The sequence below is a fragment of the Eucalyptus grandis genome, chromosome 5 (genome assembly GCF_016545825.1).
Source record: "Eucalyptus grandis isolate ANBG69807.140 chromosome 5, ASM1654582v1, whole genome shotgun sequence".
Classification (NCBI taxonomy): Eukaryota; Viridiplantae; Streptophyta; class Magnoliopsida; order Myrtales; family Myrtaceae; genus Eucalyptus; species Eucalyptus grandis.
The window spans coordinates 20708256-20736098 of NC_052616.1; the positions used below are offsets into that span (position 1 = coordinate 20708256).

The 27843-nt window shown below is 42.7% G+C and overlaps 3 protein-coding genes across 4 annotated transcripts; 2 read left to right on the forward strand and 1 right to left on the reverse strand.

The window, feature by feature from the left end:
- The first annotated feature begins 3781 nt into the window (after positions 1-3781).
- LOC104444482 (putative casein kinase II subunit beta-4) lies at positions 3782-10411 on the forward strand. Of its 2 annotated transcripts, XR_725419.3 has the most exons (6): positions 3782-4327; positions 5747-5965; positions 8204-8313; positions 8408-8573; positions 9764-10097; positions 10272-10411. XR_725419.3 is itself a non-coding variant. In XM_010058152.3 (5 exons), the coding sequence occupies exons 1-5, from the start codon at positions 4087-4089 to the stop codon at positions 9892-9894; spliced, it is 867 nt and encodes a 288-aa protein (XP_010056454.1). In that variant the 5' UTR covers positions 3782-4086; the 3' UTR covers positions 9895-10411. The 2 variants fall into 2 exon arrangements, 1 of the variants encoding a protein (XP_010056454.1); XM_010058152.3 differs by having other exon boundaries at positions 9764-10411.
- Positions 10412-13130: 2719 nt separating this feature from the next.
- On the forward strand, positions 13131-16214 carry LOC104444483 (metacaspase-1). The gene is given in 7 exon segments (XM_010058154.3): positions 13131-13366; positions 13368-13440; positions 13443-13683; positions 14420-14750; positions 15011-15131; positions 15243-15467; positions 15939-16214. Coding segments are annotated over 7 exon segments (1119 nt in total). The 5' UTR covers positions 13131-13298; the 3' UTR covers positions 15999-16214.
- A 2058-nt stretch (positions 16215-18272) lies between these two features.
- LOC104446386 (eukaryotic translation initiation factor 4G) lies at positions 18273-26785 on the reverse strand. The gene is given in 11 exon segments (XM_039313441.1): positions 18273-18842; positions 18932-19132; positions 20500-22065; positions 22067-23231; positions 23334-23698; positions 24141-25312; positions 25509-25565; positions 25650-25723; positions 25945-26100; positions 26297-26451; positions 26766-26785. Coding segments are annotated over 11 exon segments (5262 nt in total). The 3' UTR covers positions 18273-18511.
- Positions 26786-27843: the final 1058 nt, after the last annotated feature.

Genomic DNA, 27843 nt, shown 5'->3' on the forward strand with positions numbered 1-27843 from the left:
AAGCGAGGCTGCCCACGGCTAATGGGGCCTTCGCAGTCAAGGGTGAGGGTATCATGGTCAACAAGGGTGGCCAATGACCCTTGTCAGCGCTAAAAAAGAAGGGAAAATAAGAAATAAAAAGAATTCAAAATATTAAAAAAGAAAGAAAAAAATTTCGCATTAGTGCTTGTGAAATCATGTATCACTCATATCCACATTAGATTTTTAAGTGAGACAAATCGCTGATAATACTCAAGTGATTGATTTTTTAAATTTCTTGCAGTTAAGTGAGCGAAAAAGAATTATAACACTCAAATACGCACTTTATGGCACTCCTATTGTTCTTATCCCTTATTTGTCTATTAGATTTTTGTACCTACAATGTTTGAGCTAGTTCGATTAAGGAGGATTGCATTTGGGGTATAGACTGATGGATGGACTGATGGATGTCACCATTGAATAGTAATTCTGACAGTAGCTAATTTCCTTTATGCATGTCAATACTTTTTTTTTTTTTTTTGGGTCAAATCGCAAGTTAACACATTGAAATACTGGTTGCATAACTGTGCTCCTCTGTTTCTTACTTCTGCCTTATGTTGTTCTTGGCAGATTCCTGGAAATACTGATTGCATCGTGCTGCATCGTCCGTTGGCTTGCATCTTGCTGGGAATGCATAGTTTGACCAACCACTCGAGCATTTCTTTAGTATTATTTGGAAGGCATTCCTCATGGAAAGATGCGTTGATGAGTCATTGACTATTTGATATCGTCGCGATACGTCTAGTTTTTTTTTTATGCCTTTTAGAATATAAAGTGATGTGCCTTGTTCTGGTGATATATTACTACTCGAATTCTCGATTCTCCCAGTTTAGTTTCCCCAAAAATTGGAATCGAAAATTGGATTGGAGCACATTGGAACTTATTAGTTCTTGATTCCACTTTTGAAATCATGCTCATCCTTACCCGATGGCAGTGCCTTGTTTAGATCTGGGCAAGGCCCAAACAACCCTTGTCACCCACAGGAAAAAAAATGAAAAAAATGAAAAGAGAAGAAAAAATAAATAATTCGAAAAAATTATTAAAAATTTTAAAAAATTGTCCACGTGAGCATTGATCGCTCCATGTTAGACAGCTAGCATCCACGCCAAAGATTTTCTATCAAGATTCACCGGATGGACTTATTTGGTAAAATGCAAAAATATTTAAGAATTAATTGACACAATTAAAAAGATTTAGGAGTGAATTGATAAAAGTATAGTAAGTTCTGATCTTTTTAGATAATTTTGTCATTTTCAATGTGATTCATACGTTACAAAATTCAATATGATACGAGTTCCTAAAAGTTTATCTATATCGCATATAAAGCCAACTTTGATTATAGTGCTCCCTTCGAAATTCATAAAAAAATGTCCTTAACCTTTCTATCCTTTTATTATTTCGTTGGAATCCCATATTATAAATTAAACCATTATCACTTGCGCCAAAAAAGAAAGGACAAAAAATTAGAGCGGCGAGCGAAATGCATGCTAACTTGTCCACTAGTTCCAAAGATCATGAACCAATCATGATTTTTTAGTCATCTTATCAACCAATTCAAAAGAGCGTGAAAAGCAACCGCATTTGCGCAGCGCGTGCTCGGGCGCTTGGTTTGTTTAAAGGGAACATTTCAAAGATCCTTTGCGACTTTCACTGGGGTTTCCAGTTTCCATGGTCGGGGCGTGTATTAAACTTGAATCAAACCCCACCCTGATAATCTTAACTGAAGACTCGATTTGATTTTTTGGTTTTCTCTTTTGAAATAATAAAAAGAAGTTTAGTGAAAAAGGAGAAAATTGTAATATTAAGAAGAGAGACAATTTTCAATTTGGTTTGTTACCAATCTGAACTAAAATGATCTGAACTAGAATAAAAGCGTTATTTTATTTTATTATCCAAACCAAACCCAACCGAAAATACACTAAAATTTAGTTGGATTTTCGATTTTTCGATTGGATTCTATTAGCCCTAGCTTTCACTTCTATCATAATTTGCAGCTTCGATGTTTAAAACCAACAATTTTAATCCATAATATCTCCTTAAAAAGTTTTGTAATTTTCTTTTCAAAAATACCCTTATCACCATAGATCCTAGATCCTATTGTTCTATGTCACATCTTGTATCTTGTCTCTCCTTCACGACGTAACATGATTGCCCGTCATTGTCGCAAGCTCTCCCTTGCCGTGCGACGCGTTTGGCCCAACGCATGTGTCGACCCCCGCTATGCGCACGCGGGTACGGTGCAACAGTCGGATTCGGCCACGGCCATTGAAAACTTCGTACCAAGGCTGCCAATGCCACGGCGAATTCACCGGTGGCGCTTGCTCCACCATTGCGGCCAAGGACGATTCGTGGTCGCACTCTATTTGGAAGTTTCCAAGAGTGAGAGGGTAAGGACGCCCTCGCCTTGGTCGTCATGTGGCGTTCCGGTTGCCTGGGGTTGCACTAGCCCAACGAGGGCAATTTTAATCTTGGGGAAGTCCTCCTCGCCTTGGTAGCGACTCTTGTCTCTTCATATGTTTCTCTCATTTTCTCACGAGCACATGTAGGGCTACACGGCCGTGGTGCGGCCGGTGGCGATGGCGGAACCGCGTCGCACCGGCCACGGCAATGGGAGTTTTTGCAACTGCTCATCCATCTTCCTCTTGTTTTTTTTTTTTTTTTTTCTCTCAATTTTCTTTCCTAATGTTTATTGATTATTTATTTGAATGTTGATTATTCCCTCATTTTATGTATATATTTTTTATGATTGATATACCTTCCATATCCCGTCACATATTTGAGCTGTGACCAAAGTGCCCTTGAAGCTGACATCGAGCGGTACATTGTGAATGAATTCATTGAATTAGGGGGTAAATTGCAAAATTGAAAGGTAAACGGCAACTGCCACTACCTCAAAATTGGCTTATATACGCATTAACGTATGGGAAAATTTCGAATAAGAGATTGAAATACCATAATTTTCTTAAATAAGGGCTTAAAATGTACATTATTTTAAATAAGAGTTTAAAGTGCTATCATTTTATCAAACAATGATCTAAAGTAGATTTATTTTAAATAAGGACTCACGGCAATTATTCAGTTTCAGATAAAGACCTAACTTTCCAATTGATCAAGGGCATTTTCATCATTTACATTTTTTTTCGAAATTTTCTTTCTTTTATTATTTTTCTTTCTTTGGTTGTCTTCACTAGTGGCCATTCTCCAACGATGGCCGGCCATCAGAGAGGGCTAGGCATGAGCCATCTCACCTGCCATAGGTGAGGGACGGCCTTGCATCAACAAGCCAACCCTCGCCTTGCGCAAGGCGAGTCCTCATTAAAATAAAAAAAATATAAGATAAAATAAAAAAGATTATATTTTGAGAAAAAAAGACTTTGACTAGTCGAAAACTCTAGTCGACCTGTGACTGGTGATGCGAGACCCTTGTTCAAAGCTGTCATAACCATTTTAACTCCTTATTAGAGATTAACACGGCTTATTTGAAATAATGTCCACTTCGTATCATTATTATGAGAAAAGAAAGTCACTTTACACCCTTATTCTCAATTTTTCCTCAACGTGATTAAGTACAAAAAGAAATTGTGATAACATATCATGAGATTATCTCACAATAACGTAACACAACACCTCAGAATCCATTTATTTGGGAAAAAAATCTTTTTTACAGGAATGATTGCTTGTCGGAAACAACAATACTTCGAGAATGTCCAAAAGCAATTGGACAAATTGGTCATTTCCCCTGTACTTTTCTCTGCGGGTAAGCTGGTGGGGGGGGTTGATGCAGCACCCTGCGTTCCCTTCCCTGTCTTCTGCGCTCCCTCTCTCCAGAAACCCTAGTTTCCTCCGTCGCTCCCCTTCTCTCTCTCTCTCTCTCTCTCTCCTCTGATACTTCGCCTCTGCCTCGCCATCTCCGAGGTCCAGCTCAGACCCCCGAAGCATCGTCTCCTCCCGATGCGCAGGAGCATCGCATCCCCTTCGCACGCCGTCTCGACGCAGCCACCGACGTCGTCGTAGCTGCTCACACCGTTGTGATCGTCGGCGGCGGCCGCCCGGCGGTGGGGGATCGACATGTACAGGGACCGAGGCGGCGGCGGCGGCGGGGGCTCGTCGAAGTCGGAGGTGGTCGATCGGAGGAGGATCATCAACGACGCCCTGGACAAGCAGCTCGAGAAGTCCTCCCCTTCCACCTCGAGATCCAAGGACAAGGAGAGGATCCCCGTCCCTTCCACTTCCGCCGGCAAGTCCTCCCACCTCGATCACCGCGACCCTCGCCCGGCCACTTCCCTGTCCAAAAGCAAGTGCTCCGATGGTCAGCTTCGCTTCCTCTCTCTCTCTCTCTCTGTGGCTGTTCTCGGCGTCTCGGTTGGTTTTGTTGTTCGCGGGCGGCGGATTTTGCGCGGCGTGTGAGGTCCGCGGTGGTTCTCGTTGGGGGGCAATTTTCGTGCCTCGAGCCCTGGATCTGTTGGGTTTAATGCCATTTCCAGCTTCCGTTTGGCTATTATTCCCTGACATTTCGATGCGCATTGCGATCGATGGCGTGTGTGCGTGTGTGGTGGAGGTTGATAAACCCTGTTAGGTTTCGTTCTAGCTCATCAGGTGATGATGGGAAGAAAAAGGTCGGTTAGCCTTTTACCGAAGGGTTAACTCGTTGAGGATGCTTTTTTTTTTTTTGCCAGACGCTTTAGATTTGAATTTGCTATGTCTTAGCTTGCAATGTGGAGCACGCTCAGTTGTTCTGAAGCTCTAGTTCGCTCATGTATCTAAGTTGGTGTCAGTTGTTGTTCGATAAATATTTTGGTCGATTATATGGAGTAAACTGCCATGACCAAAGATCAATCAGACCTCGCTTGTTCACTTGTATGGTAGGAAAGTTCCCATTTTGATCTTATTCTTTTTTTCTACTTGTGTATGGTGGCTGGTGGTAAAGAACCTTTTGGTCTCATTCTCGTAGTTCCCTACTGTTAGCCCCTTTTCAGTTTTATACTGTGGAGTTTTTTGAGCTAGTTGACATTTAGGAGTGCCGCCTCTTAAGAAATCCACTGCATGACTGAGAGATTCTACTTCAATGCTGGTAGATACAAGGTTCATGATTGCCTTGTTTCAGATGTGGTTTTTGTACTCATTGGCATATTCTTTATTGTGTCGAATTAGTTTAAAAGATTTGGACTGCTCTTTCGTTCAACCTTTTGTTTTTTCTACAAACAATTCCTATCCTGCATTTTTTTTAGCCTTTTGTCTTTTTCCACCTTAAACGTGAATCTGCTGTCAATTTTCTGTGCAGTTAATCTATGTTATCTATGCAAAATTTTCCTCTTGTTTGAGACATTGTTCTTTCTAACTTCTAACGGAGGCCTTTCTTATCCAATCGGCTCCTTTAGCTTCCTCCTATGGGACATTATGGCGCATATGCAATTCTGAATCTTACTGTCTAATTTTCAATGTCATTTATCTGACCCCTAAAGTATTTCTTCAGAGTGAATTATATCCCTTATGGTTCATGCTTCTGGTGATTCATTTATTTTTATTTTTATTTTTTGGGTTTTTTGCCAAATAATGATTGATGCCGACATCATGCTTTTTATTGAGCTTTCTGAAGTTCATATTAAGTAGTGTGAAGTAACAGAATGAAGAAACAGCTTTGGTTGTATTGTACGATTTTCTTAGGGAGGGGAGAGAGCTTCTATTGTTTTGTTTGGTTATTACTAACCAGCATGTCCTTTTGGAACAGAGGAACATGAAACAGACAGTGAAGAGTCCGATGTCAGTGGTTCTGATGGAGATGACACATCATGGATTTCATGGTTCTGCAACTTGAGAGGGAATGAATTTTTTTGTGAAGTTGACGACGAATACATCCAAGATGACTTTAACCTTTGTGGGTTGAGTAGTCAAGTTCCATACTATGACTATGCACTTGATCTAATCTTGGATGTTGAATCCTCTCATAGTAAGTTCATCCTGACCTTTATCTTGACATTGATCTCCTCGTCTGTTTTGAATCTTCCTCCATTTTCAGTGCTTAAATTCTAGGGGTATATGCTACATTCAATCACTGCAGTAGTGGCTACCATTTGGACATCTCTTCCATGTTGAATTTGCTAGAGGCTGCAAAATGGATAGTTACGTTTTCAACATTCTTTTACAAGAATAATGAAGTTTGGATTTGCTAGAAAGGACCACTTTCATATTCAGTAGATCGGGAGAAAGCTCTTTTTAGTATAGCAATCAAGAGTATATGCAAACAAAGTACTCTGTTGAATATGGCCAAGAGTTCAGTTTATTTATTCCAAGCGTTTAAATAGGCTTTTGAATGCCATTTTACATTGGCTTTGTGAATATATAGTGTAGCAACGTGTAGATCTTGCTTATCTTGATGCAGGGAATGTTCTTTACCCATTTGTAAGTGACCTTTGTTTGGAGAACACTTGTCAATTAAAGATTTTTTAAAACAACTAAGGACTGCATTTTCTATTACCTCAGGTCAAAATTTAGTTAATTTAAGGATTCGCCTTTATGAATTGAGATTGAGAACATATTTATGCTTGAAGGTGGTTTTATCTGTGGACTGGACTATTAACTCAGATATTGTGGATTCAAAGTTATTTGAATGGTGGAGAAGATTGGATATTCTCTATTTAGTGGTGTCAATTTACATCTGTAATACCTCTTGAGATGCCATTCCATCATTTTCCAAAGGAATAGACAAATCCTTTGCTTCTGACTCAGTTATAGCCTACAGGATAACGCCCCGTTTGGTTTAGCAATTCCCAAGGGGATTTCAGCCCCGAAAGCCCCTTGGGAAAAATTTTAGGTGTTTGGTTCAGCATTTGGAGGTGTCCTTGGCCAAATGCTAGCATTTAGAATGCTGAACTTTGGGCTTTCAGCATTTTCGGAATGCTACTATGAGGTTTAATGAATTTTTTTCTTTCCAATATTACCCCATGTTTTCCCCTTTGGCCCTCGAAAATACTGTTCATCGTCTTCTTCAAGGAACTTGCTGCTCCACCACGGCGGGCGGTGCTCAGCCGTGAGCGGCCAGATCTGGCTGCCGGGGAGATCTGGCCCCCGGGCCAGATCTGGCTGCCGAGAAGCCTCGCCTGAGGTCGTGCGACCTCACGCGAGGTGGCATGAGGTCGGGCGACACCACCTGAGGCCGTGCAACCTCAGGCAGCGTCACCTGAGGTCGAGTGACCCAGGGCGTCGCCTAAGGTCGGCGACCTCAGGTGAGCCGCCTCCCCCACCGCCACCAGCGCCAGCGCCACCTCCACCAGCCGCTCCCCCACGATTTTCCCCTGCAGCTGCATCTCCTCCTCCCTTTTCATTTCTTTTTTTCATTTTTCTTTTCACCTTGAAGTAGCTTTGCAAAATATACACAAAAAATTGGGTTTCCAAACGCACTTGCCTTCACAAAATGCCCATTCACTCAAAGATACTTGGGGAAATGCAAAGCCATTTCCCCAAAGTTGAACCAAACGGGCCCAACTACTCTTCTATTTGTACTTCAGCATCAGGAAATTATTGTAAATATTTCATGGAGAAAAAGTTGCTTCTTTCTTAACCATAAGATCTCTCTAGTATAATTGAGTGATCTCCCTACGGGGTGGATTGAAGATGTTAGTTCACCCCTAAATTCGGAGGGCGCTGGAGAAAGCCATACTTAGTTGCGTTGCTCGTCTGTTTTATAGCATGTGGAAGGTTGTTCTATTAGTCCAATGGCATCTTGTCAATTTTGACTTAAATATTTATGTGGTTTATAGGTTTAAAGGAAATATCTAAGTTCAGTGTTGAAGTTCAAATTAAATAATGATGAAGTTCAAATTAAATATTAATGCTTGAATGGCTTCTAGTTGTATTATAGTTTTTAGTGAGGTAATCAAAATTTTCAGTATTTGAAAGGCTGATTGACATCTGCTGAATTGTCAGTCACCTGATAGAAATGGGTGGTATGGTTTGTGACTTTTGGTATAAGTGTATGCTCACTTTTGACTTCAATATTTAGTTGGTTTATAGTTTCAAAGTAATTATCTAAGTTTAATGTTGAAGTTCTAATTAAATATTAATGAACGAATGACTTCTATTATAACCAACCTTTTCAGTAACTGAGATGCCGACTAACATCTGGTGAATTGTTGATTATAGATATGGGTGGTATTGTCTGTAACTTCTCTTATAAATGTATGCTCAGGTGATATGTTCACTGAAGAACAAAACGAATTAGTTGAATCAGCAGCAGAGATGCTATATGGTCTAATTCATGTTAGGTACATTTTGACTAGCAAGGGAATGGCTGCAATGGTAAGACCCGAGTGTACTTTCTTCATCTGCCAAAGAAATATCAATTCTTCATGCAATTTATTGTTCTTTAATGTTGCAATTGCATCTGATGCAGTTAGAGAAGTACAGGAATTGTGATTTTAGCAGATGTCCTAGAGTTTACTGTTGTGGTCAACCATGCCTTCCGGTTGGTCAATCAGACATTCCTCGATCAAGCACTGTGAAGATCTACTGTCCCAAATGTGAAGATATTTATTATCCACGGTCCAAGTACCAAGGCAGTATCCTTATTTTCACATGAGAATTTTTTATGAATTTCTCCTCACGAGATTATATTATTTGTGAATCGGTGATGTCCTTTCTTTTTGAATTATAGGTAAAAAGTCATAAATCTATTAGAGGTGTAGGGGCCTAGAGAACTGAAAAGCTCAGTCATAATGCTAGTGTTGGTTGATTACATAATTGTCAAGCTTGAACACTTGGTAGGTGCTTTACATATATAAGGTTGCTGAATAAAAAAGCCTTGCACATAGAGGAGGAAAAAAGCCAGGCAATGTCAGCAGTAGTTCTTAGACAGTACAACTGCAGACTGGCCACCCTGACATTTTCTTGTGAAGCTGATTGATTGTTTTAAGGTTGTTCTCTGGCTGTATGTCTCTTTCTCCTGACTACTGTTGATCTTTGATGGGATAGGCCTGTTAAGCATATAAATGAAACTGGTCTCTCTCTCTGTTTTATTTTATTTTATTTCTAATGCCATTTTTTTTTTCTCTTTGGCTACTCTGTCTTGCTTACAACCAATTTGTGGACATGCTTGTCCTGAAACGTTTTTCATCACTCTCAGTAAAGTTTCTCACTAAAGATACAGAACCCCAACACTGGATGGATTGTTTCATATTGATCTTAGCATATACTGGACCGTTGAAATTTTAGCTGTTTAAGAGTTAGATGCTACAATAAGTTTTGGTTGAGGCTCACTCTATGGTCATGCATTTGGGCATGATTTTCATGTCTTGGATGGTGAATGCTCTGTCGATTTATCTTGTAGCCAACTTCTAGGTTATACTTGCTAGCAAGTCCCAGATTTATAGTAGAGTTCCGTGGGATTACTTGAGGAGAATCTTATGATATTAAAAAAAAAATGCATGAGAAAATTCCTGCTAGAACGTGTTGCAAGTAAGTTGCTAGTGTTAAAAGAGTTGTCAGAGGAGATAGCCGCCATTGCTATGGCTGGTATATTTGGCTGCTTTATGATTTATAGGGCAGATAGTCAGTTGTAGTTTACCCATAATTAGGGGCCAATATGGCAGATTGGAAATATATATATATATTTTGTGATTTCTTTAAGTTTGATTCTAGTCTGTCTTTTGTTTATTTAGTTTGGTTTTATGCACCATATTTGCCTACAATACTTGACAAGTTTGTTGTGTCCTCTATTTTTTCATCTGAGAAATTTCTTAACTTGAACAAGACATCGATGGAGCATATTTTGGAACAACATTTCCTCATCTATTTTTGATGACGTATGGGCACCTAAAGCCTCAAAAGGCAGTGCAGAATTATGTTCCAAGAGTTTTCGGCTTCAAGATTCACAAGTCTTAACGTGTGAAGTGGAAGGCACCATCCCGTGGAGTTTTAATAATTCGGGTACCGATGCTTGTAAAAGTCTCTGAATCTTTGCAGATCCACGGGCATGACCATAGGCTTAGCACACTTGCCAAACCTTGATGGGCACAGCAACTGGAATAGATTTCGTTTATATTGATGGCTGATTGAACTATGGCTCGGGCTAAACAGTCTTACAGGTGTGTGTTCTTTCATACTAGAGCAGTCGTAGGTTTCATGAGTTGATCATGATTCGCTTTGGTTGGTGCTCTTGATGTCATGCTTGATCCGGTCACCACTCCAACATACATGTGTGCTGGCTAGGATTTTATCTGTCTGTGAAGTAACAAATCTATTCATTTGTTTTGGTGAAGAAATGAAGTTCTAACATTGGGCACGGTGGTGATGATCTTGGAGCCCTGGGGGCTTCTTGCTGGTCTCAACATTAGAGTTCAGCAGTTTGTTCCTTTTGCTGTTTTCCTTCTGTAACATGCAAGTAATCAGGGATTGCGACGGAAATTCTGGCAAGGTTTTCTCCTCTTGAGAGAATCTTCTGATGCGAGTCATTGATGTCCTGGCCTTAGGCCGTTAGGAAGTGGGACAGGTATGGGTAATCAAACCTTGTCCTAAACCTGTCGCGATAACTCTCAGATTTTCTTTCAATCGGATAAGCAGTTTGCTACGGTACTCTTCTATTGAAAAAGAAAAAAAGTTATGGCGTAATGAATGTATGATAAGCCTCAATATCAAGCATGCAACAACAATCGTTTTTTTAAACTGTTTCCAAGTTCTCCGATGAATAAAAATTTGATCCGTTGAGAAGACAATGATCTCATTTGTTGTCGTGGTGGACGTTGTCGTTTGGGAGGGGCCACCTCCATAAAAGGAAGTTGAGGAGAGTAGATTGGCATCGGCCTCTCGATCGGGATCTCTGGCCGAATTGAGCGACCGTGGTTTCTCCTGTCAACTGCTTCCGCTTTTGTTGTTGTCCGTTATCAACGGTGACCATAGCAATGGGGTGTTATCTGTCATCATGGTGGTCGACCGTCGTCATGATAACGCTAATACCCGCTCTGCCCTGCCCGGCGTTGCTTGTTGCCTTCCCCTTAACTCGGTGTAATGTCTTGCGGGTTATAGAAAATTTTGGACCATTCCGGGCACTGTCCGGAATCCTGCAGCGTACAAATTTCCGGTGCCCCATGGAAGAAAATTATCTCGCCCCCAGAGCCCAGTTAGATTGTAAGGATTTTGAGACGGGAACGGGATCCATTTTAAAAGCCCAGTTGCTTCTTTGTTATCCTCCGCTTTGCTTCCTAGCTACGGAACTTTAAAACATAGGATAATGACCCAATCAGTTCAAAACCTATTATGAGGATGTATATTCAGTCTTAAATTTTTCAATTTTATCATTATAGTTCTAAACCTTTGCGCTAGTGCCAATGCCATTTTTTCGGCCAATTGCCTCTAAAAATTGCTAACGCGACGTCCTACTTGGCACATTGACAACAGGGCAATTGGTCAAACGGCTTCGTTAAAATTTTACACAAATAATTAGGGCTACATTAAAAAAAATAATAAAAAAATTAAGATCGAATTAATTTCCATACAAATTTAGGATTGATTGTGTAATTTCCCTCCTAAAAGCGTATGATCTCGGACAAGCAATTCTTTAGCGTTGCCTTAAAGATTGATGCGGTAGACCATCGGACGTCATTGCGAGGATGGGGAAGTTGGGGAAGGTCCATCGTCAACCCTAACTTTGGACCACAATGGAACTTTCCCTTTTTGTGTTTTCTTAAAGTCCATTGAGAAAAGAGGTCGTGCCCGCTGCCTCTATCCAAAGTCCCTTTCCAGACTCTCTCTTGGGTTATTATATTCGGGATCTAATGAAATGTTGAATAAAAAAACGCGTCATGCTTTGAGAAAAGGGTCACGTCTATCCAGAGTTCCCTTTCCAACCCTTGGGATATTCTATTCAAGATGTACTCCAATCATAGTGTTGACGGCGGTCCCTGAACATAAATAAAATTTTTGAAAAGTGTGATCTTGAACGAGAATCTCGAGGGAGATAATATTCTCGGACCGCCTCGAGATGGCCTCTTTATCTAACAAGTGCTTTGTTGAAAAGCGCCTTAATAGTTACTTATCGGAGTAATTAATTCAAGCAATCTCCTCATGTCATGTGTGATCATTCGAAATTAAGTATGCTTAATTAGTGTCTTGACAAGTACTTGTCATCTCGGCTATAGTGAAACAATAAATTCCGGCCCAATTACACTGATCACAGGCTTTCGAACTCGCATTTATTTTTATTTTAAGAAAGTCAACAAAAGAAGTTTAAAAGGAAACGCATTATCCACCTACTCCGAAACTCGAAAAGAAAAAAACACATTTTTAAGAGCAGCATATCTTCTAGGCATAATTAATTAATAGCCCTTGCCAAGTTTGGGGCCATTTTTTTTTATAACAATATTACTTTTATAATAAATAAATAAATAAAAAGTGCTATTGGCAGGTAGGATTGTACAAAGAATCGGGAACCGTCTAGAACCAAATAGAATCGGGTCGAAATTAGTGGTTTCAAGGGAGCTGGATTCCAATTTATTAGAACTAGTGGGTACTAATCTGGTTTTTTGTTTTTGGTGTGAAACCACTCACTTGCCAATCCGAACTAGATGAGTAATATATAAATATATATTTAATTATTTAGAAAAGTTTTTGACCAAAAAACAAATTAAGAAAAAGGAAAACCTTAAAACCCTTAATTTGAAGCTCAACACCCATTAATTGAATGCTCATCTGGTCTCACTCTTACCTTGTCTGATTCGTCTCACTATCTCTTCTTACTCACGGCTTCGACTTTCAAATTCAACACACATCGACTCATGGCTTATGAGTTTGATCTTTTTACCGATATTACAAATTTTGCAATATGAAAGTTCTTTGTTTTTTTCTTTACCTTTATCTAGTGAAGTTTAGTGGGACTCACGGTGCAGTCCAATTCTTGAGTGGATTCATAAATTCTAGAATGGAATTGCTCATCCGGACCATGGGCTGATATTGGCTTCGTTACGCCTTGAACGCGATTGGGTCGGGTCGGATCCTACTGTCGGCACGGCGCCCCGCCCCGCCCCGCCCGCCCATCCCTTCCGATCACACTGGTCAACGATAACGACGTGCCATATGCGAAATGTCAACGTCATTTAGACGATTTCCTCCTAATTATCGAAGCTACGCCCCTCCTCATCCTCCTCCTCCTCCCTTCTTCCTCCTCGTCTTCAAGACGCGTCCAGAAAAGCCCCTCCGATCGCCGCCCGCTCGCCGGATCGCCTCCCCGCCGGCGACGACCACGACCGGAACCTTCGCGCCCCGATCCTCCGGCGAGGTACGGTGAGGGGGACATGTATCCGCCGCCGCTGCCGGTGATGCTGGTGACCTGCTCCGGCTGCAGCACCCGCTGCAGCTGCCCCGGGGGCCCGATCCATCCGCTGCGCCATCTGCCAGGCCGTCACGCACATCGCCGAGCACCGCGCGGCCCCTCCCCTCGCGGCCCCGGCCCCGGCCCCTCACGCTGCCCACGCGCCGCCCCGCCGCCATCGCCCTACGGCCACGCGCCGCCGGGCGCCCCGCCGAGCCCCCACGGGCGGAAGAGGGCGGTGATCTGCGGGATATCGTACAAGTACTCGAGGCACGAGCTCAAGGGGTGCCTCAACGACGCCAAGTGCATGCGGTACCTGCTCATCAACAAGTTCCATTTCCCACAGGAATCCATTCTCATGCTTACAGGTATTGCTGCGATCGAGCTTCGATCAAATCCTCCGCGCGTTAGAATCTTTCGCGGTATCTCCATCCATCCGTCTAGAAGCGTAGGTCGGCCGACGCTAGGGTTGGATTCGCTGCTTTTGCTCGCTTTGGAGATTCGGCCTTTGAGTCATTAACTGCATTTCGGCGCTAATCGCACGTTATCTTTCTTGATTATTTATGCGATAGTTTAGGCCAAAAAGGAAATCGTTTGGTGATGTTGGATTCGCTAGCTACTATCCTGATTTTGCAGTTCGACCCTAAAAAAAAAATTATGATTTTACTGTAGATTTTATGACATTATTGAGCGGATACTTTGATGCTTATCAGTCATTGATGAGTCTGGCTTTTTCCTGAGTAATACTGCAATGCGTGGCTTCAAAAAGTGGGTAGGCATTGATCATGTTCTGTGGAAATTAACCGAGCTTTGTTTTCGTGACCATCCGCTGATCATCTCAATGGAAAGTCTTCTCTGGAAAGCATTATGCTGCGAAAGCCAGTAATAACCAACCAAGTGTAGCGAAATTACAAACTTTGCCTCCGAGAATGTCGGGACACTCTTTCACTGTGGTTTAGAATTTGTGTCATTTTCTTGAACGTGCTGTAATCTGGACTCTAGTTCTATGAGGAACCCTCCTCTGGATGTGTCAGCTTGCGAGTTTCTTCATCACTGCATGCACCTTTTAAAAAGGGAAGTTGTCCTTTTAAACTTGTGTTGCAGAAGAAGAAACCGACCCTTACAGAATTCCAACGAAACAGAACATGAGGATGGCACTGTGTTGGCTTGTCCAAGGCCTTCAACCTGGAGATTCCCTTGTATTCCATTACTCAGGTCATGGTTCACGGCAAAGAAACTATAATGGTGATGAAGCTGATGGTTATGATGAAACATTGTGTCCCCTTGACTTTGAAACCCAGGGTATGATTGTCGATGATGAGATTAATGCAACGATTGTGAGACCTCTTCCTCATGGTGTTAAGCTTCATGCGATAATAGATGCCTGCCATAGCGGCACTGTACTTGATTTATCGTTCCTTTGCCGAATGGACAGGTCAGTTTTTCTATTCACTATTACTATTTACTAGGTATGACTGAGATTATGACATCTTTCTATCCGAAAAAAATAATGATTCTGGTTTTGACATTGCCAGACCGAAAGCATGTTGATTTCTCCACATAAATTATGGATCATTTTTGGACCGTCAATAGTAATTCTGTTCCACATCCAACATGCAAGTTCTGGCTACAATGTTAAGCTGTGATGCCAGTTCTTATCTACATCCTTAATGCGATATTCTTTCATGGTTAAAGGGCTGGCCGTTACATATGGGAGGATCATCGCCCTCGATCTGGTATTTACAAGGGAACAAATGGTGGAGAAGTCATTTCATTCAGTGGCTGCGATGATGACCAAACTTCAGCAGACACATCTGTAAGTATTTACAAGAGAGTATGCACAATATCTACGAGCATCATAATTGCAGTATCCAGCTTCAGAATGCAATAAAGGAATTTGTTTAACTTCATGTGTCTTTCCATACAGGCTTTGTCACGGATTACATCAACCGGAGCTATGACCTTCTGTTTCATCCAAGCGATTGAGCGTGGACATGGATCTACATATGGTAGCATACTCAGCTCCATGCGCACCACTATACGAAATACAGGAAATGATGGTGGTCTTGGTCTTGCTGGAGGTGGTGTTGTGACATCTTTGATTACCATGCTTGTGGCTGGTGGTAGTTCTATTGGCGGTGGGCTAAGACAGGTGCTTCCTTATGGTTGTGTTGACTACTGCATGATCCACATTTTAGTAATAGTCAGTACTAGAGACAGTCATGGCTCCTCATAGTGTCCTTCCTTTTCTCAAGAAAACAGTGCCCTCTTGATATATATTTCTTTCAGATAGAGAAACTAAAGGCACACTACCTAGTCAACGACCTTCGCAAGATGTGATGGTACTGAACGCATGTGTTCTTAGTGGTATAGTTAAAAACGATATTGTATAGTCTCACTCTAGTTTTAGTTCCATAGAATTTTTGGCGTCACATAAAAGATAGATTCACTCTTTTAGCGGTGATACCCGGCATGAAAAGGTATGAGATGGGTAATTCAGGTTAGCATCGTCAAAGAAAGTGGCAGGGGAATGAATATTTGGAACATTGCACGGGACTTCATAAGAAACCACATACTGATTTCAGATTTCTGGACTGATTTCTGAATGTTCTTCTTTCCACAGGAGCCACAATTAACTGCCTGCCAGACGTTTGACGTGTACACAAAACCTTTCTCCCTATGAAGTCAGCAAGTACATCGATTGCCGTCTTTGTATTTTCGTTGCCATATAGGTTCAGTACAGTTAAGAGCACAGTTAAGTACAATATAGACGGACTAGGAGGGCGTGAGTTTCTACTTGTGAAATGTTATTTCTTGCGTGCTTGTCGGATTGACTGATTAATTGATTATATTGCTGGAGCAACATGTGTTCCCCTTGGTATAATAAGTGCGTTGATTACATGTGAACGGTGAGCTTGCCTTCCATGGAACGTGATTTGAACTAACATAGTGAAAAGCTCGGCCTGAGTACAAGGACTAACATGGAGTATGGGAGTACACGCCTGTTCAAGGCCTTGGCAGCCGCTAGGCCAGTCCAGGCCTGCAATGCGAATGGGTGGGCTCGGAGATTTGTCTCAAAATTGAAAAGCACGACCTAGCCAAAGATGAATTCATATCCTAGCTTTCGTGCTTTAGTGAGTCCTTCCGATGACTTGTGTTATGCCGAAGGGATATCTTATGTCTAGCCTTGAGTAAGGCTTGCCTACGCTCGAGAGTAGTACACGTAATAATTGATTTGTCTGATGACGATGGCCAGAAGTTGGTCTTGGACATGGTGGCCCGAAGTCTCTCCTAAAGGTTGGCTCGGCTTTTGCTGGGCTCCTTGGTTTTTTTTTTTTTTTTTGGTGATATATGATTGAACACATTTTTGGATGTTTGGACTTCGTTGGAAAATAATTTGAATCTCAGGAAAAAAAAAAAAATCGATTTTTTTTTTTTTTTTCGGGACTTCCTTTGCTGCAATCAGCTGGCGATGGCCATAGGCGAGCTTGAGGCTTGCCCTGCAATGATCACCATAGGCGGACTTGAGCTTTGCTGGCCTTAAGCTCACCAGCATCGGGTGAGCTGCGAGCTTGCTGGGATCTAGCAAGTCCCAAGCTTACTGGCCTCAGTTGAGCCATGAGCTGGCCTGGATTTGGCGAGCCTGAGCTCAGTTGCCTCAGCCAGCTTAGGCTCTCTTGGATCGGTTGAGCCTCGAGCTCGTTGTCTCACGTCATGGCCAATCGTTGAGCCACTGGCCATCACTAAGGCATGTGGCCAGCGGAGGAAGCAGCAGAAGGGAAAAGAAGAATAAATAAATAAATAAATAAATTGATTTTTAAATTAAATAAAAATAAATTGGTGTTTAAAAAAATATTTTTATTAGAATAAAAGTTTCATTAACCAAGGGTCCAAAAACTAGAAAAATATTTGGGAAAACGATCTCCGATTCTTTTAAAGGAAAATCATTTTCTTGAATTTAAATTTTCATAGAAAAGTATTATCTATTGACTAAAAAAAGTATTTTTCGTTGAATCATTTTTCTAAGCAAGCTTAGCATCGAAAAATACAGAAAATATTTTCCCAGGAAACAAATGCACTCTTAATCACACTTTATTAAGTTTGTGGCATGATCTAAACTAACTGTTATTAGACAAGACGGTCGAACATCCAAGGAAAACTACTACAAGCTGCACAAGGAGACGAAAGCGAAGATGGGTATTTAAGAACGAACAGTCCAAGCAAAGCCCGGCCTCGAGATTTCAGATTTCGGCCAGGGAAATACCGACATGCGATGTGACTGGGATGGCGTTTGGTCGTTTTTAACAGTCTGTCTACTCAAAATCCCTCACAAGTTCCATCATGTCCAGCTGCACGCAACAAGAAATTCGATGGAAACTCAAACCTGTGGACCAAACAAGGTCAAATAACGCAAGCTGAAAATCCCGATTTTACCCAATTCACGAGGCCCACAGGGTATTCTACAAAACCTCCCCGCGCGACTTGAGCTCCGAGGTCATGCCTTTGGATTGTACATAACATATATGCTTAGATCCGACAGTCCAGTCGACAACTGTCGTAACTCTCGGAACTCCAACACCACCCCCCGGATCCAAAGATTCATCAGATTTTTCACGAGAAGAGAAGCACGTCCTCAGCAATTATCAATATCTTAAATATATATAAAAAAGAGTGGCTAGGAGACGATTAACTAGTGTTTCCCTACTTAATCTGTACCAAGAATCCTATAGGTTCCGGAAGAGAGTAGACAGTCCAACCTCAGAAGCACTTTCTCCTTCTAAAGCAACATCGTAACTACAGAAAGGCAAAATCCTCAAGTAACAGTTTCCTTGGACTCCAAGCGATCACAACTCACAACCATCCCACAAGAAAACTAAAAAAAGCATTCAATCCGAGCCCTAATCTTTCCACGAAAATTATATGATTAAAAAGATAAACCTCCACAGATACGAGATCAGATTGCTAATTAACTATATATTGACCATATTGTATTCTCCCTTGTATGAAAACAAATACTTAGCTCAAGGTTTAATGCTCCATTGAACCTCTGGAAATTGCATTTGATTTTTCAAAGAATAAAACTATTCAATGGCGCGGACAAGGCCAACCAAAACAGATTATCGCGCAACTCTTAGAAAAAAACTTTCTATATTAAATAGCAATTATGAGAGATACAACGAGCACCATCTTAATCATCTAAATGAACTTGTCTAAAATCCTCGAGCTTCTAGTACCCGGCAGCCGAAAATCCTCCAACCGCAAGTTGGATCGTGACCGAATCTCATTGAAATCAGTCTCACCTTTCTCGGATTTGATCACCTCCAGAGTGCTTCCAAGGACGTCCGCCGCGAGCCCGACTTTAAGAAGCTGTCCAGGTTCCTCTCCGCCTTTCTGTATCAACTGCCCAATCTCCTTCAATGAAATCATGGTTTCAGCAATAACTTTGCCAAAAATACGGCCTACATATTCAGCTGCTTTCGGGGCATCGTTGACTGAATCCTCCAAAGTAGTGAGCACAGACTCGAACCTGGTACAGTTTTAAAGGCAGAGTGCAATGACTATATGTGCATTTCATCCATTAATCTTCAAAATGAAAAATTAAACATAACATCGTACCCTTTCTTAAGGTCGTCTTCACTTAATATGCACTCTTGAGGCTCAGTAGTAATAAGGCTGATTAGAAGCTTGGCCAGAAGATCCCTTTCCGAGTCCTTCCTTTCAAAGGAGTCTGTAACCCACAGAGAGATCATGGTAGGATAGAAGCTTGGAGAATTCAAGTCCTTGATGCATAAACTAATTTCCTTCTCATCTTTGGCACTGAAAGTAGACACAACAATATTAGCATGTGGTCTTAAACAACCTAAAAAGGAATTGCAACAGATATCTTTATCAGCTTACAAATGCAATATGTGCTTACACAAGAAAGTAATGTCCGATCTGAAGTAACACTTGAGCACTATAAACTGTCCAATTTGAAGTAACACTTGATCACTATAAAGAGGTACCCAATGCAGCTTGCATAACAAAATTACATCAAGCACAACTTTTATTAGGGATTCTTCTCTCCTCTTTTTCCCCCAACCGTTTTCAGAAATGATCTAAAAAGCTACCGGCTTCAGTGAATATGAACAATTGCCTACTTAAAATAACAATATAACTGAAGTTGCCGCAAATCTGCTGGAGCATAAAAGTATTTTGTGTCCAAGAAGGTCAGAACAAGCCAAGGGGTAGCAATGACACAGCAAATAAGAACCACTGGGCAACCTAAACCATGATATTGTTGCATGGACAGTGTGGTGAGTGGCTTGACCTAATCAAAAGTGGAAGCTTGTCATGCCTGGATACTGGAGGTATAAGTGTAGGATGAAAGCAGGGGTTGATGCAGTCATACTCAAAGGGAAAGTACACCTTGTCCATTTTCAGTTAAGCTAATTTACAAGAAACAAGAAGAAACTATGCATTGAAAACCTGACTTAACATACTACTATAACAAGATCACATAATTTCTTCTTAGATCACACTAAACCAAGGCAGCAAACCACAGATGACCAAAGTAGAGACCACTGCCCACAGATCCAAGATTTCAAACATCAGCACTGAGCAACCCAAATTGCCAATATAAGAGTCTACAAGCATCAAGAGGGACGGAAATGATTAACCTAGTGTTGGAAAACATTTCCCAGTGCTAGGATGAAAGCAGGGATAAACAGTGATACTCAAAGGGCAAGTGCACCTTGTCCATTTTCAGTTAAGTTAATCCACAAAAAATGGCAAGAAACTATGCATTAAAGACCTGACTTAACATGCTATGGTAACAAGATCACGTAAATTCTTCTTAGATCATACTAAACTAAGGCAGCAAACCACATATAACCAAACCAGAGACCACTGCCCACAGATTGAAGATTTTGAACTCAGCACCGAGCAGTCAAAATTGCCAATATAAGAGTACACAAGCATCAAGAGGGAAGGAAATGATTGAAGTGTTGAAAAACATTTCCCAATTCAACGACCCCCTTCCCCTCCTCTTTTCTTCTCTCTCCTCCTCTCTTGGCTGCTTATTAAGGCCTAACATAAGAAGTCTCAAAATATAGTCGTTAAATGGACATCCCAGTGACGGTTGAACCTCCCAAAATGATAAATCCTGACAATAATATACAAAAGAGAAGGCAACTAATATGTACCTATAGAATTCTTTAATTGCTGCAATGGACATATCTCTCAGCTTCTCATCAGGCCATACTTTCTCCGAAGAAATATCCTGAGAGAAACTCGTTCCCTGTACTCGTAGTGAAGGAGAATTTCCACCAGATCTATCAAAACCTTCTCGGCTGCCAGGCCTATTACGATGCACACCGGTTTGGTCATAAGCACCAGAGCCTGAAAGCCTGTCTGCCATAGAACTTGTCCCAGTTTCTCTTGAGCCATGGCTTGTCTTCTCTACAGAGCTAAATCCATTCGAACCATCTGCTATTCTTCGAGAGTCCATCAAGCTGGAGGAAATATCAGCTACTGAAGTGCTTGACATTGATGACGACCCTCTGTAAGACATGCCCCTGCCAAGCCCACCCTGAGGTCCTAGGGTGATTGAATGAGAATCATCACCTAACCTTTGAGACAAAGGAACTGCCAATGGCCTGGGCTCATGGGGCTGTCTTTCTTCAAACCGAACATCCTGACTGCCCGGCCCACGGACCTGTGACTGCAACGCACGGAAACCACTGACCTGGGCATTTGGAGAGGACAACATACTAGAGCCCCTTGAAGAGAAGTCCACTGGCTGTCTACTTCTTGAAGAATTGATCCCTGACCCACGAGAATTTCTGCCAACCTGGGCATGTCGTTCTTGAGCAGCATCTCTATGAACTTCATCAATCTTCTTTGGCCCTTCGACCTTCCTCCTTTGCTGCCATTTATTTTTCCTTAAATCAATCAAATCTTTTAACATGAACCTAACCCTTGAGGAGAGATTCATGTTGTTTGACAAAATCCCCATCCTGTCAAAATATGCATCCATGTGGTCCTTTGCTTTTGCATGGTCAATCATCGCCCCAATAGTACTCATTAATTTGCATAATGCCTCAAGGTCCTCCTCATCAGGAGTCTCCTGTTGAACCCCCAACAGTTTCTTTATGCATTCATGCATTATTTTCTCAGTTAACATTTTCTTCTTGTACAACTCCCCAATTAATCTGATGTTTCCCAACATTCTTCTTCGGGCCTTAATTCTCTTCTCCTCTCTTTCCCCTTCAGACTGTTTGATCTCACCCTCCTCTTCAGCTTTATTGGCTTCCTCTTCCTCTCTTTCCCCTCTCTCAAATTCTTCCTGGCACTTGTTCAAAAGCACCCTCTTAAAAGTAATCCTATTCTCATCTTCAGTGAAATCAGGCAACTCTTGAGCAAGATGGCTACACAAGTCAGCATACATCTCACAAAATGTGGGTTCCATCAAAGCCTTATCAAAAATCTGAGAGATAAGACCTCTAAGAGTGGTTGCGTTGTCAATGTTAACTGCTTTCACTTGCTCAAACAATTTCTGAAAATTCTGAGGAGTCAACTTGTTTAGGATAGCTTTCAACTGTCTCTGCTTCTTACCCTCTTCCCCATCCTGAACTTTACCCACTTCATACTTATTCTCAGCCCTGTGCATCACCTGTAATGGAGTCTGAGGTGAAGGCATCAGACCCTTCTGATGGAAGCCAGTACCACGCTGCCACCTGTCAGCATCAGAGTTATTTCTCTGCATTCCCCTGAAATCCAGGGGACTGCATTGGGCCAGAAAGTATCCCTCCTGCATATTGGACAGGAGTCTGTGCACGAGGATTCCTCAAAACACCGTAATTACCTCCTTGGCCAGATCGCAAACCTAGGTTAGACCCAAGGCCCACATCAAGACGCAGATCGCGCCCTGGACCTCCAAAAGGACCAGCACCAGGCAGTTTATTCCACCTGTCATCATCAACCAAACCACTTCCACGGCGCTCTAGCCGAGCACCCCCACTTTGCCTGTCTATCGTTCTCCCAGGACTGGGGTGAGAATCACGGTCAGCAAAACGCGAAACATTAACAGAAGGATTGAATGCCTCGGCTATGTCATGTGTCACTTCAAAATTCTCAGGGAGATTAGTACATCTCTCTGCAAATTTCAGAAGAAAATCTCTAGAATATTTTCTTCCAACAAACCCATTTCTATTTTCCTTGCTAGGCACAAAAACATCAACCTGTTGCCCGCTAGTTGAAGGTTCCAATGCTGGTGAAGAGACATCAGCAGCATCTTCCCAGTCATCTATCTCAGCTTTAATTTGCTCAACATCATCGCTAACCACAGCTTCTTTTGGAGATGTCTCAGCTGCTGCTTGGTTGTCATGAATGTCCTCAGAAGGAATCTCTGTGCCTTTGGAGGACTTAAATGCTTCTTTCCTTTCCTCTGAACCTTTGTAAGCCATATACAAATCGAGAGTTGGCCCAGCAGCATCAGCTTTCAGGAGAAATTCTTTCCTCTTCTTTTTTCCTCTAGCTAAATTACTTGAAGCCCTACTTATTTCTGGAGCAGGCTTATCTTTGGGAACTGCTGTCTGAACTGATTTCAAGCTGTCTTCAAGACTTTCCGTAACATCACCATCATCCTCAGCACCTGCTTTCAAAGACTCAGACATTGAAACAGAAGAAGAGTCGATCACCTCATCCCTCCCATTTAAAGAGGCATCTGCATAAGAATTGTCACCATGAACACTAGCTAAAGGAACAGCATCACAAGGGGTAGCTTCTCCGGTTTTAAAATCCACAGATGAGGATGTAGGCATCTCCAAATTCGCCTTATCAATACCTCGATCATATCTCTCTTCGTCCAGGCCGGTCCTTTCAGTTGTGCTAGTTGGAACCTCCTTCCCAGAAGCTTCACCAATGGGGCAGAATCCTGGTCACCCCCTGATGATATCAGAATGTTCTAAAGAGACTGAGACAGAAGAAACCACATAACTATCAGACTCTTTCGGCTGTTCAACAACAGGCCCTGTACTTTCTAGTTCACCCCTGTCAGCATCCGTATTATCCAAAATTTCATTTTTCTCGGCGGAGTCATCTTGAATTGATTGTTGAGAACTCTGTGAATTATCAAGAACCGGTACACCAGCAGAAATTTCAGATGACACAGAGACAATGCCTTCCCCAACACCATTGCACTTAAGTTCCAAAATATCAGGAGAGAGAGCATCAGTCGTCGAAAGCAATTCACTTACAGACTCTGGAACATCTTCACAAATTCCTGATGGGCAGGTGTCAGTTGTCTTAGCTTCCAAATTCTCAAGCACCCCACTATGAGAGGATTCCCGTAAAGCTACAGCTGAGACTGAGTTTCCTTCTTCATCGACCTGTTCAGGAATGCTAAAAAATGTTAACATGCTAATCTGCAATTAATAAGTACAATACGATATGGACCTAGAAGAATTTTAAATGCAGTTATGGTTATGGTTGCACAAGAACTAGTCTGAGAATCATTGGTACATCATCCCTTGATTGGATGTGGGTCATCTCCTTTCTTTCCTTGCTCGTGATTCTTGATAGAATTGGACCTGCTAAGGTTCTCCATTCTCCTTCCAGCAACATTAGTCAAAGCTACTTCAGTGGAAGAGCGATTGGCAGTTGAAGAGCTGGTTACAGACTGTTCCCCAGAAGCATCAGTCGACCCTACATGTTGTTTGTTAGGCCCTGGCAATGCTCCTAATTGACTTCCAGCGAAATTAGTCAAAGCTACTTCAGTGGAAGAGCGATTGGCAGTTGAAGAGCTGGTTACAGACTGTTCCCCAGAAGCACCAGTCGACCCTACATATTGTTTGTTAGCCCTGGCAATGCTCCTAATTGACTTCCAGCTTCTTTTGACAATGGGCCTCTTGGAACCTCAGAATTTCTAGATGCTGAATTCGCAGAAACGTTGACAGCTTTAGGTGATTCAACCTTATCAAAAGCAGGTAAGAGATTTGCAGAAGATAAACCAGTAATATTTTCACCATCAGAACCAATTTTGGGCTTAGATGTCCCCTGTGCAAGAGCTGAAGGAGGAGCAAGGGAATTTTGCATTTGATCCTGCTTGGGTGGCTCCACAGCTGCTCGGATAGAGATGCCAGTCCTCTCAGGAAGCTGCGAATTATCTTGGGAATTCGTTAATGTCATCCTTTGAGCCCCTTGGTTGATAAATCTTGATGCCTGAGAGGTGGGGGTCATCTGAGTACCAGATAGAGGATGAGTACTGGGGCCAGCGTAGTATACAGGGCCCCCGAAACTGTTCGTATAATAATTGACTGGATGGTTTGGTGGGTATGAAGATATATGTTGCGCTTGAGGAGATACGTTTGGATGAGACCGGCTTGATGGCACTCCATCAGAAAACCCCTCAGTTCGTTTATCAAGCCTCACCTCTTGATGTGTTTCTGGGTGAGTTATTTTGACAGGAGTCTTGCGAAGACCACCACCAAATTTCGCTCCTTGTTGTTGTGAATATGGACCGATACTCATTCCCAAGGTTCCCAACGGGGGGGAGAATTGGGAATTCATTTGAGCCCCAAAATTCAAGCCCTGACCCTGATGCATGATGCCCTGAGGTTGCATCATGTGGGGCTGCAGACCCGCAACAAACATCTGCTGCTGCATTGGAGGAGCACTTCCCACAGGTAGCATAGGCACTGGAATTGGCATTTGAAGGGAAGCAGATGCCATTCCTTGAGACTGAATCGAAGTATTGGGGCCACTGAACTGAATAGGAACTTGTGGCTGGTTAAAAGGCATTTGTATGGGAATTCCAGATATGGCGTGGGCTGAAGGTTTCTGTGATTGTACTGATGGGGGAATGGGCGGGACTTGATCCTTCTTGCCCTTCGAAACAGTATGGCTGTCCCCAGCAATAGAATGGTCAGAAGCACTCATATCTCGCTTTGGTAATGGATGCTTGGGAGCAGGAGGAACTGGCACCGGTGGACCAGTTTTTATAGCATCATGGCGCACCTGTTGGCATTAAGACGACAAGCTTAAATGACATCAAGAAATTATTTAACAATATGCATTGCGATACTTTCATTGTCTTAGCAAAGAGTAAATCAATAGCCCGTGCATGTGCACACATGTGCATTGGTGCAGGTGCACCAATTCCAATCTTCACAAGTAAAGAACCAGAAGAGTGGGGAAAAAGAAAAGGAAAAACCTGATCACGTTTCTGCTCGTCCAAATTTGGTGGAGCGGAGCTCGTTCTGGCAGGAATCTGCGGGAAAAGTTGCATTAGAGGAACCAGCACCATCAGACAAGAATTTGAAGAAGTCAAATAGCATTCAAAATAGTAGATTACCTGCATTCCATTCATGAGACCGGGACTTAAGGAGCCAAACTGGAAAGAAAATCCTTTAGAGGCATCTCCAGGAGCTATGCCAAGAGAAAAGAAAATTCAGAATATTAGCCAAGTCCTTGTAATCAGCGAAACTAGTAATTAAACACGCTGGCCAGTTGGACGTATTCTGGATAAGTATTCCATGAGAAATGGTAAAATCAATTAAGCAGCAAAAATATACATTTCATATTTGGTAGATAGCAAAGTATCATATCAGCTCAAGTTTGCATTAACCAAGAAAGGCAGAATCACATACCCTTTTGGGGTGTTGAGGGAGGCGGCATTTCAGACGAACTCACGGCGGGTGGTTGAGAAGTTGGAGCCTTTGGAAGAGCTCGGGTGCTTCTATTGGAGGCTGGAGGTGTTTCAGCAGGCTTGGCAGTGGCGCTCGTATGTCCAGCATCAGATTGTCCTGAAATGCAGCAGAGGAAACATAGAATAACAAAATCAGCCATAACCAGCAAAAGGGAACATTAAGACATATATTTCCCCAAGAACACCGGCTCCATCAGCCTGACTTCCTCTCACAATCGCACACAATCAAAAACAAACGACACCCGACACGCTGAAGGAAAGTTCCGAAATTTATTCCGCGGATGACATCGTACCCTGCGACTGGGGCTGGGGCTGGGGCTGTACATGGGCGCCATTCTGCAGATTATGCTGAGTCGGAGGAGCACCCACGGCGGGCTCCGAGGGGATATTCGGAGGCCGTACGTTTACCCTAGATTGGCCTCCCTGCGCATTATTCGACTTCTTGTAACTGCGAAACGCCGCAATCCGTCAATCAAAACAAGCCGAACTCGCACGACCCAGAAATCAAAATCCGAAATTTCCTACGAAAACAGGAACCCCGACCCCGAACCCGAATCCCCGGACGGGGAGGGGGGACGGCCGGCGGATTCCCGAAACTTTTTTCTCTTCTATTTTTTTTTCATACCTCCGATTGGTGGAGAGAGAAGGGGAGGGGCGGGGGCACCGCCGCCCTTACTGTAACCGCCCGAGGAGCTCCGCTGCTGGTTGAAGCTCGCGGATCGCCCGGTTCTACGATCTTGCGCCGCCTCGCTCTTCTGGTACCTGGCTTGATTGAAGGACATATATCCCGACACTGCAAAGATCCTCCCACGCGCCGAGTTTTCCGTTCCGGGGCCGATCCCTGACCCTGTCCACCGCCACCGCCGCCGCCGCCGCCGCCGCGCCGCCGCCGGAAACACGGATCGGAAAAAGAAAAGAAAAAAGACACGAGCTCGAAATCAGCCTCGCCGGGAATCGGAGAAACGGCAAGCGCCGGAAAACAAGAGACCCGATTAGGGCAAGCTCGATGGGGGAAGGGAGGGAGGGGGATTACCTGGGAGAGGAGGAAGCCGCGGAGGACCGGGGAAGGCGAGCTAGGGTTTCAATCGGCGGTCATGAGAAGCGCACGCGCGAGGGTAGAGAGAGAGAGAGAGGGGGGGGAGGAGAGAGAGAAGGCAGGATGGGGGAAATGAAGGGGGAGGAGGGGGTGGAGAAGGGAGGGGAGGGGAGGGCAGGGGAGGCGTGCGCGTGTGGGTTTTTTTTTTCTTTTCTTTTCTTTTTTCTTTCACTGTTTTTTTTGGTGTGCTGTGGGGTTGTGTTGTGTTGTGTGGGTGGTGCGTGAAAAGAGAAAAAAGGAGAGAGTTTTACAGAGAGAGAGATAAGAGGGAGAGGGAGAGGGGAGTGAGGTGGTCAAAGCTAAAGGGCAGGTTTTGTAGGAAGGAGAGAGAGAGAGAAAGGGGAGATCCAATTCCAATTCCAATTCCAATTCCAATTCCTCAAATTGGGAACCTTTGTTGGGCTTTTCTTTTTCTTTTTTTTGGCTTGCTTTGAAGGTGGGTTTTCTCCTCCCTCCAAAGATTTTTTTTTTTTTCCTTTGGGAGATTTTGGAGAAATCATCAGGTGCATAGTTCTTCTCTTCTTCCTTTTTTTTTTTTTTTTTTTTTATGGATTATTCTTAAGCGCACACGGTTTGCAATATCGGTAAGGATGCTAAAAAAAGTAGTATCGCGAGAATATGGAAGTATATCTTCAATTATTGCTTTATTCGTCTCAATCATTCAATGTCGTCTCTATCCGCATCGGATTTTGGTTACCAAATTATGCAAGACCGTTGTTTTGTGGCGAATGACGCCTTTTTTAT